Source organism: Ovis canadensis, chromosome 1 (genome assembly GCF_042477335.2).
Source record: "Ovis canadensis isolate MfBH-ARS-UI-01 breed Bighorn chromosome 1, ARS-UI_OviCan_v2, whole genome shotgun sequence".
Taxonomy (NCBI): Eukaryota; Metazoa; Chordata; class Mammalia; order Artiodactyla; family Bovidae; genus Ovis; species Ovis canadensis.
The window spans coordinates 104,972,479-104,986,733 of NC_091245.1; the positions used below are offsets into that span (position 1 = coordinate 104,972,479).

At 51.1% G+C, this 14,255-nt stretch overlaps 1 protein-coding gene across 2 annotated transcripts in view; it reads left to right on the plus strand.

The window, feature by feature from the left end:
* The window catches only part of INTS3 (integrator complex subunit 3), a 40,291-nt gene that overhangs the window by 18,686 nt on the left and 7,350 nt on the right, over window positions 1-14,255 (plus strand). For both annotated transcript variants that reach the window (XR_011247015.1, XM_069542703.1), the window contains exons 6-20: window positions 773-839; window positions 3,389-3,533; window positions 5,062-5,191; window positions 6,466-6,563; window positions 7,680-7,871; window positions 8,798-8,885; window positions 9,365-9,444; window positions 9,902-9,993; window positions 10,332-10,438; window positions 11,177-11,296; window positions 11,632-11,761; window positions 12,195-12,249; window positions 12,447-12,550; window positions 13,092-13,136; window positions 13,355-13,474. Coding sequence is in view for 1 of the 2 variants with exons in the window: in XM_069542703.1 (XP_069398804.1) it covers window positions 773-839; window positions 3,389-3,533; window positions 5,062-5,191; window positions 6,466-6,563; window positions 7,680-7,871; window positions 8,798-8,885; window positions 9,365-9,444; window positions 9,902-9,993; window positions 10,332-10,438; window positions 11,177-11,296; window positions 11,632-11,761; window positions 12,195-12,249; window positions 12,447-12,550; window positions 13,092-13,136; window positions 13,355-13,474 (1,573 nt within the window). In the remaining variant the exon portion in view is untranslated. The remainder of the gene's footprint in view (window positions 1-772; window positions 840-3,388; window positions 3,534-5,061; window positions 5,192-6,465; window positions 6,564-7,679; window positions 7,872-8,797; window positions 8,886-9,364; window positions 9,445-9,901; window positions 9,994-10,331; window positions 10,439-11,176; window positions 11,297-11,631; window positions 11,762-12,194; window positions 12,250-12,446; window positions 12,551-13,091; window positions 13,137-13,354; window positions 13,475-14,255) is intronic.

Sequence of the window (14,255 nt, forward strand, 5' to 3'; positions counted from 1 at the left end):
TGATCAAAAGTGAGCCTGTCTCTCTACCTCACCATTGCCCCTTGGTTCTTTGCTTCCTCTTCAGGATTTTATATAACAGTGATGCTCCTATTGTGATGTGTATAAACCTTCATCTACGTGATGTGTGACTCTGTAAATTGAATTTTTACATTAGGACCTGGGGCAAGGCATAGCGTTATTGTGCTGGCTATTTTTATCCATTCTCCTGGCACTTTCGTCCCTGTTTGGCACTCCTAGTCCCCACTTCTGATCCTCTGATTTTTATCTGGCATTACTGCTTGTTTAACTCTGCCCCAGGAAGTTTCATAGCAAGCACTCGAGACTGTGATACCTGGAGACCAAAAACCCTTGTTCTTGAGCTGAACACAGGATTTGGGACATCCAGTGGCTGGACTGCAGCTGTTGCTTGCCTCCTGCACTTGTCAGGCCCTATTGGAAATGTCATCTGTTCTTTCCAGCTGTAGGCTTTTCATATCTTCTTCCCAGACATTGCCTTTTAGGGGTCAAAATAATCCCACTCCAACCTCCTGTCTGTGGGAAGTAGCAGCTCTGATTTCTGGAAAAACCCCAAACCTTCCCTTCCCGTCTCTCTGGAGGCAAAGAGGGAAATTTTAAAGCCCGACAAAACAAAGACAGTTTTTTCAGCCCTCAGAACATCAGTGATGGATTAACAGTTAGGGATGGAGCAGTAAGAGGGAGAAGGAGTGTGCTGGCTGAGCTGAGTCACTAATCAGAGCCATTCTGACTCTCTGTTTTCTCCCCCTTTGATCAGGTGGGGATGTTACGGCAAAAAACATCTGGTTGGCAGAGAGTGTTCTGGATATCCTGATGGAGCAGAGGTAGAGTCTCTTGTGAAGGGGGGCAAGAGCTGGATGCAGCCACACTGGGTGTGGGTGTGGGACGCAAGGGTGTGTGAGGAGCTGTTAGTGGCCTGAGAGCACCGTAGGTTAGTGGGCACGAGGTTGGGGAGGAGCGGCCATGTACTGGTGGCAAGAGAAGGAATTAATGCCATGCTGTAGCCCAGGGGTGAAGGAGTGGGAAAGAAGGTTTTTACTAAAATATCTTGGAGCCCAGGAAAAACTCATTTCATCTGATAAGGGTTTATTTTTGATCCAGACCTCCATGGAATGTTTATCTTTGGCGGGAGGTAAGGGAGAATGAACTCAGCAGAGTGGGGCCAGCCAACCACCCAGGCCTGGAAGGTACCCCTGTTCTCCCTTCCAAGACTGTCCATCCTACCCATGCCTTCCTTTTGTTGAAGTGGCACAGGGGGTGGTGAGAATGAGGAGGTCACTGAGGCCAGTGGTACGGAGGGCATGAGACCAGCTGATTCTTTCCCTTCTCCATCAGAGTAAAGGACCAGAAAATGTGAGGGCTGTTCCATATTTGAACTTGTTTGGGCATGAGGCCTACCTCTTGGTCCTGTGGCCTCACTCTTGCTGTTGCATGATTTCAGAGTCTGTTTCTGGGAGAGGACACCGCAGTAGTCACATGATTGAGACGGCTGATAGTCTCTGTATGTCCAGTGGTTTAGAAGAATGGACCTCAGCCCTTCTTCACACTTGTGAAAGAGATGGCTGTGTTCTGTGCACTGCGGAGCTGGGGCGCTGTGCCAGCCCTGCCAGGCAGTGCCCCCTAGTGCCCCGGGCCTGGATGTGCAGCTGCAGGCGCAGCTGGCAGCACACCCTCCATCACTGGCGCAGCGCACGGCATGTGAGCTCCTAGCAGTTTCTTACCAGACCTCTGTCTGAAGTCACTGGGCCTTCTTAACATCCTGGGTCAGAGGGTTTCACTTTGATCTTTCTCTTCATTACCCCATCCCACGTCTCAGATACATTTATCACCTCCACTAGCAATCTTCTAAGAAGTGGTTTTTCTAATTTTGTTCTTGGTGCCGGATACCTTCTGTTTCCATACCTTAAAGCAGAATTTTTCTCATTTGGGCAGTCAGAGCACAGTCTTACTGTACAGGTGTCAGATAACTGCCCTGCCTTTTCTCCTGCCCTCCAAAAAACTCGCGTCTTTTAATGCACAGTTTAAAACTGTCCTCTTTCACACCTTCTTTCCCACTCCTCCCCAGGTCTTCTTAGGGGTGTAGAATTAAAAGGGAACAGGTGGGGGAGGGGGACCCACCCCAGTGGCCTTGGCTGCTGCTTTTACTCTGAAAGGAGGAGGCCAGAGTCCCTTAATTAGGTGGCTTGAGGCCACCTTTTCCGGAATCAGGATGTTGCCTGGTTGGGTTAATTAAACTCCCTGTCTTCTTCCTCTGGTTCCCTGTCTTCCAGCAGGGGTGCTAAAACCTTTGCAAACTGCTTGCTTAGAGGAGACAGCGCCCCAGTTTTGGTGATTTGAGCCAGCGTTGGAGTCTTTGAATCTCCCCACAGTTTCTTAGTACTCCTAGCAACAGGGAAGCAATTTTTCCACTACCCCCTTTTCTCCAGGGAATGTCTAAAACTTCTGGGAAAATAGGCTTTGCCATCCAAAATCATGTTCTTCTCTTTAGATTATGATTTAAGACAGGTGACTCATTGACTGGGAGTGGGATCAGTGGCCAGAGAACAAATCAGGGGAACATTTATGACGTGGTGGGCTGGTAATGACAAGCATACTCAGTGTGTTCTGAAATCTCCACGGTCCTGAAAGGGTCTTGATAGTCCCCAGAGGTCCCTGGGCTGCACTTTAAGAACTGCAGACTGAGGGACACTTGTACTTTTATTCCTAGTCTGAGTCAGGCAGAAGCTCTGGCTTTTCTCTGTCCCTTGTACCTCTTTCAGGGCTTAGCACACGGTAGGCACTAAGGCAGTGGCACCCCACTCCACTACTCTTGCCTGGAAAATCCCATGGACGGAGGAGCCTGGGAGGGTGCAGTCCATGGGGTCGCTAGGAGTTGGACACGACTGAGCGACTTCACTTTTACTTTTCACTTTCATGCATTGGAGAAGGAAATGGCAACCCACTCTAGTGTTCTTGCCTGGAGAATCCCAGGGACAGGGGAGCCTGGTGGGCTGCCGTCTCTGGGGTCACACACAGTCGGACACGACTGAGGTGACTTAGCAGCAGCAGCAGCAGGCACTCCATTATGTTTGAATGACTGAGTCAACAAACTTATTTTATTAGAAGTTAAGTACTTATGTGGTAGAGATTGCTTTCATTTAGCACTTATCTTTATTGGGCACCTGGTAGAGTGAGAGGAAATTGTCCCCACCTTAGCCGGTTAATAGTCCAAGATAGATAACGACAGCACGAGCGAGCGATTGAGGAACCAGAAACCTACTCCCGTGCTAATCATCAGACATTTCCGAGGCACTGGAGCCAAGCGTGGGGGTGCATTGGGTGGGTCTAGATGGAGCACAGGTGCCCATGTCTTCCGCGTCTTCCCTTCCTGCAGGGAGTGGGTCCTGAAGAGCAGCATCCTCATCGCCATGGCTGTTTACACATACCTCCGCCTCATCGTCGACCACCACGGGACCACCCAGCTCCAGGCCCTGAGGCAGAAGGAGGTGGACTTCTGCATCTCACTGCTTCGGGAGCGGGTGAGGACAAAAAGCCCGTAGGAAAGTGAGACCCAGAAAGGGCCACCTCTTGTCAGTTCCCTGGTGACCTGGGGCCAGAGGTGTGGTGGAGATATGGAGGTGGTTCAAGGCCTGTTGGTTTTTCATCACTGTGAGACAAATGAGGATAGCAGGGTGGAGAAATCTGTGTGGAGCAGCCCTAGTTCCTGTGATGGCAGAAGATGAGCTGGTTGGATGGCATCACTGATTCCATGGACACGCACTTGGGTGAACTGTGGGAGATGGTGAGGGACAGGAAGGCCTGGCTTGCTGCAGTCCATGCAGTCTCAAAGAGCTGGACACGACTAAGCGACTAAACAACAACAAAGCCGCAGTTACTGGAGTGCTGTTGGTTACGTTGGCATCCTGGGGCTTCCCTGGTCAGCTTTGTGGGCGCTGTCACATAGCACCTCACAGACAGAAGCTGTCTTGTGTTTCCACTGTTGCGTTATCCCCGCCCACCCCCTGCCTGCTGGGGTAACTGCCGTGGTCAGGTGGGATAGTGAGTTGTCCGCTGTCAGATCTCCCAGGAGAGACAGCTCCTAGAGTTAAAGCTATCTAATGCAGTAGCCACTAGCCACGTGTCACAATGGAAGCTAAAATTAATTGATATTAGGGACTTCCCTGGCAGGCCAGTGGTTTGGACTCTGTGCTACCGGTGCAGGAGTCATGGGTTCAGTCCCTGGTTGGGGAACTGGGGCCACACATGCTGCACAGTGTGGCCGGGAAAAAAAAAAAAACACACACACACACATTATAATTAGATTATAAATTCAGTTCCTTAGTTGACAGTGGCACCCCACTCCAGTACTCTTGCCTGGAAAATCCCATGGATGGAGGAGCCTGGTGGGGCGCAGTCCATGGGGTCGCTAAGAGTCAGACACGACTGAGCGACTTCACTTTCACTTTTCAGTTTCTTGCTTTGGAGAAGGAAACGGCAGCCCACTCCAGTGTTCTTGCCTGGAGAATCCTAGGGACAGTGGGCTGCCATCTATGGGTCACACAGAGTCGGACACGACTGAAGGGACTTAGCAGCAGCAGCTGTTGAATTAGACACGTTTCAAGTGCTCATTTGCCACATGTGGCAAACAGGTATCCTTTTGGAGAGCACAACTAGAGGTCATGTCGTTACCACAGAAAGTTCTTTTGGACCAAGCAAGTTCTGGGGTAAGGTGTCTGGGGCTCAGCGTACCAGCTCTAGCCTTTTGGAGTGTTTGTGTCCCTTGACCTGGACTGAAACCATTCTGAGAGGAGAGGGCCACAGATTAACGTGGCGGCAGCAGGGCTTCAGCAGTTTTCAGTAACCTCTCCTCCTCGACTTCGGCCCCCAACTTCAGCTCTCTTCCCCTTGAACAGCTTGGAGCCAATCCTTTGGTTCCAGAAAAAATTGTGTAATCAATTCAACCCCTTTCCTCCCCTCCCTGGAACATATTGCTCTTTCCTCCCTGCAGCAGGTAGACAGTTCTTGTTTTTATTCTCTTTCCCATCTCTCACCACCCACCCCATCTAGTTCATGGAATGTTTGATGATTGGCCGAGACCTCGTCAGACTGCTTCAGAATGTTGCCAGGATACCAGAATTTGAACTGCTTTGGAAAGATATTATCCATAACCCTCAGGCCTTGAGTCCTCAGTTCACAGGTGAGTAAGGGTTGGGGCATCCTGTCCTTGAGAGGTCAATCGAGAGGGCAGAAGTGGGTGGATAGGAGAGGCTTTGGCAGTCAGGTTTAAGAAGCTTGGGACTGGGCAAGCTCTGCCGGGGACAGCTGGATGTGGGAACGGCAGGAGTACACAGAACCATTCATGTTCCCAGACAGTCCCTATGTGGCAGGCTCTAGCTGTCTGTCTTTTAAGAAAAAGTGAGATAGAGAACTGTGATCCTCCTCCTCCCCCGTCCCACCAATTCTTGGGCTCAAGAGGTGAGCCGATGACCAGTTTCCAGCTTCACTGAATGTCAGGAGTGTCAGAGGTCAGCTTGTGAGACTGACTCAGCAGAGGCACTGGAATTTGTCCTGTAAGCGAAGGCTCCTCCCCAGGAACCGTGATGCCTCTGAATTCCAAGGATCCAGCTTAGCCAAAATCCTCTGTGGGGGAGGGAGCGTGTCTGTGCGCCTCCCCCAGCGAGGCCCTTCTCATCTCCCTTTTGCCTTCCCAGGATCCTTAAGGTCTAAACAATGACTGTACAGCTTTGTTCCCAACCTGTTCCAACACGCATATGTGTGTGATATGTGCACATGTGCCCACGTAACATGAGTGTAACAGTCTAGGACTGGGAAGTCAGGAAAGAGGAGAAACAAGCTCTGGTTCTACGTTATGTTGTACTGTTCTTTTATGAAAACAGGTACTGAGTTGTTTTAAGTGCCTGCTTTGTGCTAGGCTCGTGTATGTTAACTCATTTAATACTCAGAACTCCCCTGTAAGATGGATATTTTACTTTCCATATTTATAGATGAAGAAAATGAGGTTCAAGGAGATTAAGTAATTTGCCCAAGGCCACACAGCTAGTAAGTGTCCGAGGCAGGATTTGGATCTAGGTCTGTCTGACTCCACAGCTCGTGCTTATGCCGCAACACCACACTGGTCCCAGGACCCACTGGTGGGACCATCAGGAGCAGAAAGGGAGGCTAGGGTGTCCCAAAATGTTCCCTAACTCTCCCTGATGTTGCCAGCTGGAAGTGAGTAGGGACTGTGGACTGCCAGTAGAACAAAAGAATGAATACATCTGGGTCCTGGGGATGCTGGGTGGGTGGCGCAGATCATTCGGATGCTGGTTAGAGCCCCTCTTGCTCGTGTCTTGGAATTTCCCCAAGAGCAAGACCACTGGCCATCGGAGCCTGGCCCAGGTGGCCCACCTGCCTTCTGCTCCTTCCGGTCATCAGTCTTCTCTTTCCTCTTTCCTTCCATACTTGGTTCAGGCATCCTACAGCTTCTTCAGTCAAGAACATCTCGAAAATTCCTAGCGTGTCGTCTGACCCCAGACATGGAGACTAAGCTCCTCTTCATGACATCCCGGGTAAGCTAATGCACGTCAGCAGGAAGGGAAGCTGCAGGTGCTAGCTGGACTTTCTGGCTTCTGCCTGCAGATGTCTGGTGGAGGGCCGGTCAAGTGTGCAACTGGGCATAGAGCTAAGGATTGGGGATACAGTGTTGAGAAAGACATAACAGTTCCAGTTCCTACAAAGCTTTCAGTCTGTCTAAAGCAGTCATTAAACCAATACTTGTATACAAATAATGTAATTTACCATTGTGAAATGTGCTATAAAAGAGTAGAGTGTTCATTCTGTGAAACTCATGGTTCCTCTGCGTGCACCATGACCTCTCAGGAAGAGAGCTACAGCCTTTTGGTTTCCAAACGTGGCTGAATTATGACAGCATTGCTTGAGGAGCGTGTTAAAATACACCTTCCCGGACCTTACTCTCCCAGAGAATCTGACTGTTGCATCTGTATTTTTAACCCACTTTCCAGGCAGCAGCTTCTGTGCAGCTAGTCTGGCGTTAAGGAGCCACTGCTCTAGCCAGCTTTCAGTTTCCCAAGTCATCCAGGAGAACTGTCTAGATCTGGGCTGTTGCAATTTAAATTAGTTACAATTAAATAAAATTTAAAGTCCAGTACCTCAGTCTGAGCAGCTACATTTTAGGAGCTCAATAGGCACCACCGTTGCTGAATGTTCTGTTGGACTATGTTGATTTAGTTTTTGTTTTTGTGTTTTTTTTAACCTTTCTTGTCTCTATTTTGGTTGAATTGCGAATAGAAGAGGAAACCTAGGTCTTCCCCTTAGGAAGGGTTGCTATTTGTACCCACTTAGACTCCACTTAGGGGAAGGACTTGGCTGGAAGAAGGTTTGGAGAATCTCTGTGTTTTAGATAATGATCCTGTTAGGTCATTCAGCTTAGGAAAGTTTTCAGTCAGTGCTGAGTAGACAGCATTCTTTTTAAATCGAGGAAGAGTTAAATCAGGATGTCTTCCCAAAGGCAGAGAGACTTGAGAGACAATAGGAATTAATGACTAAGTCGTGGGAAGAAATTGAGGTCTAGGTCAAACCTAGAGTTGAAAGGTGCTCATTTCCCTCTGTCCAGAGATCCCACCCTCCCTTCCTAGCTCTTCTTTCTAACATTTCCTTCCCCCAAGGTGCGGTTTGGTCAACAAAAGCGATACCAGGATTGGTTCCAGCGCCAGTACCTGTCAACCCCAGATAGTCAGTCTCTGCGCTGTGACCTCATTCGCTACATCTGTGGAGTTGTCCATCCTTCCAATGAAGTGCTGAGTTCAGATATCTTGCCCCGATGGGCCATCATTGGCTGGCTGCTGACCACGTGCACGGTGAGGGGCTGGACGAGGGGCAGAGGCTACAGGGTGGTGACCCTCTCTCCCTCGTGTCCCACACCTCCATGCTTCCTCCTGACTCTCTGGGCCACCTGACCCCGAAGGGCCCCTCTTCACTCTCTGCCTCCTGAGTATCTCAGCCTTTGCCCTGCCTCCCTTCATATCTCCAGAAGTTTACTCACACTTTCATTTCCCATGTGAGTTTAGGGTTGAACAGTTTCATCTGAACCTTTACTGCCAGTATCCAGGCCTGGGTTTCTCAGGCATCCCTGCCTTTCCTGTTAGCTTCCAGAAACCACGTATGATTATTCCCCTGAAGTGTTCCTGACTCACATTCAGGTCTTGTGTTCCTTACACCCTTACCTCCGGGCCTTTTGGCGTCCACTCTGGACAGTTCCCTTCTCCCAGCAGGGCGAATCCACAGCAGAGCCATGTCCCTCCCAGAGTTTCCTCTCTGTGCCTGGGGTGGGAAACTGTTCTCTGGCATCTAGCTGCCCTCTGACCTCTCCTGACAGGGTTCCCCCTCCCCTGTCTGACTGGGTCCTTGGAATGTGCTGATTCAGATAGAACAGCAAGCTATGCCTAAGGGTCTTCCCTTCAGGAATGTGCCTGGGGAGCTCAACACAGGAAGCTGAGGGGCTAGTCTGAGTGTCTTAGCTTGGGGGTGATCAGGGGACCCCCAGGCCCAGATGTTCTCCTTGTGGGATCAAGAACCCAGACCAATCCCTAGCCCCTTGGTTGGTGAGACCTTATACACAGATTCGGGTGTCTTAACCCTGGGGGTGGTTCCACCCTGACTCACTAGAAACTTAATTTCGTGGATGGAGCAGTTATGTGGGCCCTAGAATCTGCCTTGGGCTTCTGCAGGGAGGGGAGCTAGTTGATGAAATTAGCCTCTTTTTTTCTCCTTTTTTTTTTTCCAGTCAAATGTCGCTGCCTCTAATGCCAAGCTGGCTTTGTTTTACGACTGGCTGTTCTTTAGCCCAGACAAGGATAGCATTATGAACATAGGTATGTGACCAAGCCCAGGCAGCGCCACTCCCCAGCCCCCAGTGCTACTGCCTGGTCTCCGTGGTAGTGGCCATAAATGTCAGGGCAGCATGGTGTGGAGGCAGCTTATCTGCAGCAGTTCCGTTGTTCCTCACCCATGCTCCCTTGACCTAGAAGGAAAATTGCTTTGATGAGGCTGAGCGACCATTCCACCCCCTTGACCCCATAGCCTGACGTTCAGGCTTTGAGTGGGGAGGGCCAGGCAGAGGAAAAGCCTGTGCTATCTCCTGCCACCTCCCTCCTCCAAGCTGAATGCTGGGACGGGAAGGAAGATGAGGGCTGTGAACTGCTGTGGTGGAGTGTCTGCTCTTGGGTCTGCTCAGCAGAACTAGAGGGGGCGGGGAAGACATAGCTTTCCCTGGAGGCGTTCGTATATACTGATAGCTTATTTTATGGGGACTCTCTGATGTGGGGGGACCCTTTAATTCCACGCTCTCCAGAACCAGCCATCCTGGTCATGCATCACTCCATGAAGCCCCACCCAGCCATCACTGCCACACTCCTGGACTTCATGTGCCGTGTAAGTGCCACAGCCCTTTTTTCTCCCCATGTCCGCCCAGCAGAGTTAAATGTGTGTCCTTCTAACCTTGGCAGTCAGTGAATAGGTCTTCCCAGTGCCCCTTGACTGTGGGAGCAGAACTGGGTCCTGGTCATGGGTCCTTGTCCCAAGTTAGTGAAGCTTCTCTCCCACATTCCCCCTGTCTCCAGTTGGATCTTTCCATGTGTCCATGGGGTTTCTTAGCCTCAGGGATGATGACTTCAGGTAAAATCCCATCTCCTGGAGGAGCACCCAGGTTGAGTAAGAGTTTCCCATTTTAACAGCGCAGGACAATTAGGAACATTCCAGTCCTTTCTGCAGCCATACCTCCCAGTGTTTCCCGAATGGAACCAAAGCTGCCTTTTAGATCTAGTTCAGCAGAACAGTCTGGATGGAAGGTCCTGCCCTGTGCTTATTTTCTGCTCCTCTTCCCTTCCAGATCATTCCCAACTTCTATCCCCCGCTGGAGGGCCACGTGCGGCAGGGTGTCTTTTCCTCCCTCAATCACATTGTGGAGAAACGGGTTCTGGCGTAAGCACTTCATGTGTCTGTGGGGCAGGGAAACCAGATCTTTTCTCCTTTCACTTGGTCAGCTTGGCCAGATGCTGCTCTCCCACTGCCGACCCTTTCCCTTGAGACGTATAGAACATACTGGCTCTCCCACAGGCTGCTAGGCATACGTCCTCTTGCCTCTTAGAGGAACTTCTCTCTTGCAGAGGGACTCAGATGCCTTCCCTGTGCCCCAGTGACCCTCCCCAGGGAGTATTGCCCAGTTGTACCGTTGGGCTTAGACTTGTTTATTGTTTAGTTCCACGTAGCGTTAGAAGTGAGGAGCTCTAATACTGACCTTCATTCATGTTCCCCATTAGGCATTTGGCTCCCCTCTTTGACAACCCTAAATTGGATAAGGAGCTGCGGGCAATGCTAAGGGAGAAGTTTCCTGAGTTCTGCAGCTCGCCCAGCCCACCTGTGGAAGGTATAGACCCGCCCAGGCCATCCCCGATTTCAGAAGAGGGAGGGAGACATCCAGGGTGCTCGGACTAGAACCCTGGTCTAGGGTATCGCGTACTCCATCTCTGTGACTCTCCAGTTCAGTTCCTCTTGCCCAGTTTTTTCCTTTATTCATTTTTATGTTGTCTTACTTATGTTGTCACCCTTTATGATGTCTCTGTCTTATCTGCTTTTCACTGACCTCCCTTGCTCTTTTAACTCCTCTTTTTTTTTTTCACTGACCTCTCCTCAGTAGGTGGAAGGCCTTCATGGAATGTATGTTTATCTCACTTTAGCTTTGTCCATATTCTTTCTTCCCAGCCCCAGGCCCTGTCCTCTGATGAGAGGTCGTCATGTTGGGTCGCAAATCTTGCTTCTAATTCTAGACAGCTCCCCTTCCTTTTTTGTTTTGGGGTAAGGGCTTAAGCTAGGCAGAGCTTTCCAACTTGGTTCTAAGTTAAAGAGCACTTGGGACTGTGCCTGATCTTATCTCCTGGCTGACCCTCAGCTGAGCATAGAGGCGTCAGGGTCTGTGCTGCTCTCATTGCTGGGAAAATCCCCCCAAAAGCCCTGGAGGGTGGAGGACAAGATGCCTATCCTTTCAAGGTCCATGTTCCATTTAGGCCATGAGCTCCTTATCCTCCCACTTATCCTTTTGTCTCCCCTTCTCAAGAGCATGGGACACAGGAGGCCATCAAATGTCTTGTCTTTCTTTACTTCCAAGTCAAAATTGAGGAGCCAGTTTCCATGGAGATGGACAACCACATGTCAGACAAGGATGAGAGTTGCTATGACAACGCAGAGGCAGCCTTCAGTGACGATGAGGAGGATCTTAACAGCAAAGGTAGTCCATACTTATGTCAGTCCTAGGAGGGCTAGCTGGCAGAAGCAGACTCTCTGCCCTCTCTGTGCCTCTGAGTTAGTTTTGTTATCAGTGTTCCTGGATGAGACTCCAGAACTTGACACTGAAGCAGGAGGGAAAAAAGGACAAGTGGTCCCTGCCTTTTCTTGCTTCCTGAGGCTAGAACATGCCACACTCAGGGAAGTGCTTCAGGCACTCAGTAGCTCTGAGTGAATGGTGCACACCCAGCTTGGGTCAGGGGGCCCAGACTGTTAGGGGGCTCTCTGTGCTTCTCATGTCTGGGCCGAGTAACTCCTTTCCTAAATCACTCCCTTCAGGGAAGAAGAGAGAGTTTCGCTTTCACCCGATCAAGGAGACAGTGGTGGAGGAACCAGTTGATATTACCCCTTATCTTGACCAGCTAGATGAGTCCCTGAGGGACAAAGTGCTCCAGCTCCAGAAGGGGAGGTGGGTGCCAGCCCTGGGTGTCTGCCTGGTATTTGGTGGGTGGCAGACTGGTAGGTTTGGAAGGGTTCTGGTGGGGGTGTGTGGAGAGGTGACTAAAGCTGCACAGGAGATGCCTTCTACAATTTAGGTTGCGGGGTCTGGGCTGGGAGGGGGCAGCCTTGTTCTGCAGCATGCCAGGCCCTCACTCCGAGGTTCTGAGTAGAAGAGCCTCCGGGACCGAAGCAGCACTGTGGGGACCCCCTGTCTTTGGCCTCTGCCCGGGGGGCCCTCCCCGCAGCCTGGATTCCCACAGAGCTCCTGAGTTTCGTCTGGGTGCACGCAAGTGTGCTTGTGCACACATTCCGGGGGTGTGTCCCGCACTTGGCGCTCCTCCGTGTCCCGCACTCGGCGCTCCTCCGTGTCCCTGAGATCTCCTCTCCCTTCTGCTCTGTAGTGACACCGAGGCCCAGTGTGAGGTCATGCAGGAAATCGTGGACCAGGTCCTGGAGGTGAGGAGGAAGCAGCCCAGCCCAGAGCCCCCCAGGCAGCTGACTCCCAGCTTCCCCTCCTCCGGATGGGTCCCTTCTGCTGGGGGTGGGCCCTGCTGATCCTGGAGCTGGAAGCAGATGAGCTCAGAGGCTCTGGGTAGTGGGGACAGTGAGGCTGGGTCTGGGTGGTGACAGTCTCTCCTCTTCTCACCACCCAGGAAGACTTTGACTCGGAGCAGCTGTCTGTCCTCGCTTCCTGCCTACAGGAGCTCTTCAAGGGCCACTTCCGAGGGGAGGTGCTGCCCGAGGAGATCACTGAGGAGTAAGGCTCATCTTTTCGGGCCCTTCCCACCCCCACCCCCACCCCCACCTCAGCCTCAGGAAGCTAGAGGTACGCTCTTAAGGCCCGAGTCTAAGAGGCACCTTGCTCGGGGCTCGAGGAAGATCATCTCCTCATTTGTTTTTCTTCTCACACATACTGAAGCACTTAAACGAGGGTTTATTTTGCCTGCTGAACACCAAGCATCCTGGGTCAGTGGACTCGCCAACCCTCCCTGCATGTCCTGCCCTGCTGCTGCACCCAGCAGCCCCAAGTCTTTGCTGCTTCAGGTGGGATTGGACCCTTGCCTGGGACTCCCTGAAGGGCAAGAGTCTCACTTACAGTGACATCAACCAGACTGCTTCCATGTTAGGCCCCTGGTTTCTCTGTGAGCCAGCCTCTGGGGCAGCAGGAAGTTCCATGCTCGTTAAGAAAGGAGCAGGCTGGCATCTGGCCTCAAGCTGGTCCTCCATACTAGCTGGCTGTAGCGCACCTTTCCTCCCCTGTCCTGCATGGACTCTCATATATCACCTTCGTCTTGTAGGTCCCTGGAGGAGTCTGTGGGGAAGCCTCTCTACCTAATATTTAGGTAAGCCTCTCTATCTGATGTTTAGGTCTCGCTGTAGGAGATGCTGCCCCCTCCACCGTCCCTGTCAGCACGCTTATGCTTCTGTCCTGGGGTAATGAGGCTGGTTCTCCAGAAAGGAGGGGTATGCAGTGGGCACAGGCAGCCATGCCCCCCAGCAGTGCCACAGGAGAGTCTGCCCCAGGTGAAGCTTCCCTCTGTGCTCCCGTCTCCCACTCCAGGAACCTGTGCCAGATGCAAGAAGACAACAGCAGCTTCTCTCTGCTTCTGGACCTTCTCTCTGAGCTATATCAAAAGCAGCCCAAGATTGGTTACCACCTACTGTACTACCTAAGGGCCAGGTGGGTGTGGTCCCGTGTAAGGTGTCAGGAAGCATCCTGGAGAGTGTCTCTCCTATCATGCCTGACACCCCAGCCCCCTTGGTTGTCATCACCAGAGCTCTGTGTGTGTCTGTGTGTGTGTAACAGTTTTAAAGTGTACAATTCAGTGGTTTTAGTATATTCATAAAGATACGTAACTATTGCTACTGTCTAATTTAGAATGTTTTCATCACCCGAAAAGGAAACTGCATCCCTGTCAGCAGCCACTGTCCCATTCTCCCTCTCACCCAGCCCGTGTGACACTGATCTGCTTTTCTGCCTCTGTAGGTCTACTTATTCTGGATAGTCATATAAATGGAATCATACAGTGTCTGATCTTTCATGACTGACTATTTTCACTTAGCCCAGTGTTTTCGGGGTTTATCCCACTGTAGTGTGTGTCTGTGCTTCATTCTTTCTTATGACCAAGTAATCCAGTTAACGGACATCACCGCGATTTATGTACCCATTCACCTGCTGATGGTCATTTGGGTCGTTCCCACTTTTTTGTCCATTGTGACTAGAGCCGCTGTGAACACTCACATACAGATTTTTGCACGGACAGATGTTTCCAGTTTTCCCGAGTATATCCCTAGAAGTAGCATTGCTGCGTCCAGCGGTAACTGTTTTTACATCTGTGAGAATTGCCAGACTGCTCTCCAAAGTGACGCGAGCACTTTGTTTCCACCAGCATCGTGTGAGAGTTCTAATCTCTCCACGTGCTCCCCAACGTTGTTGGCTTTCGCGTACAGCCAGCCTCATG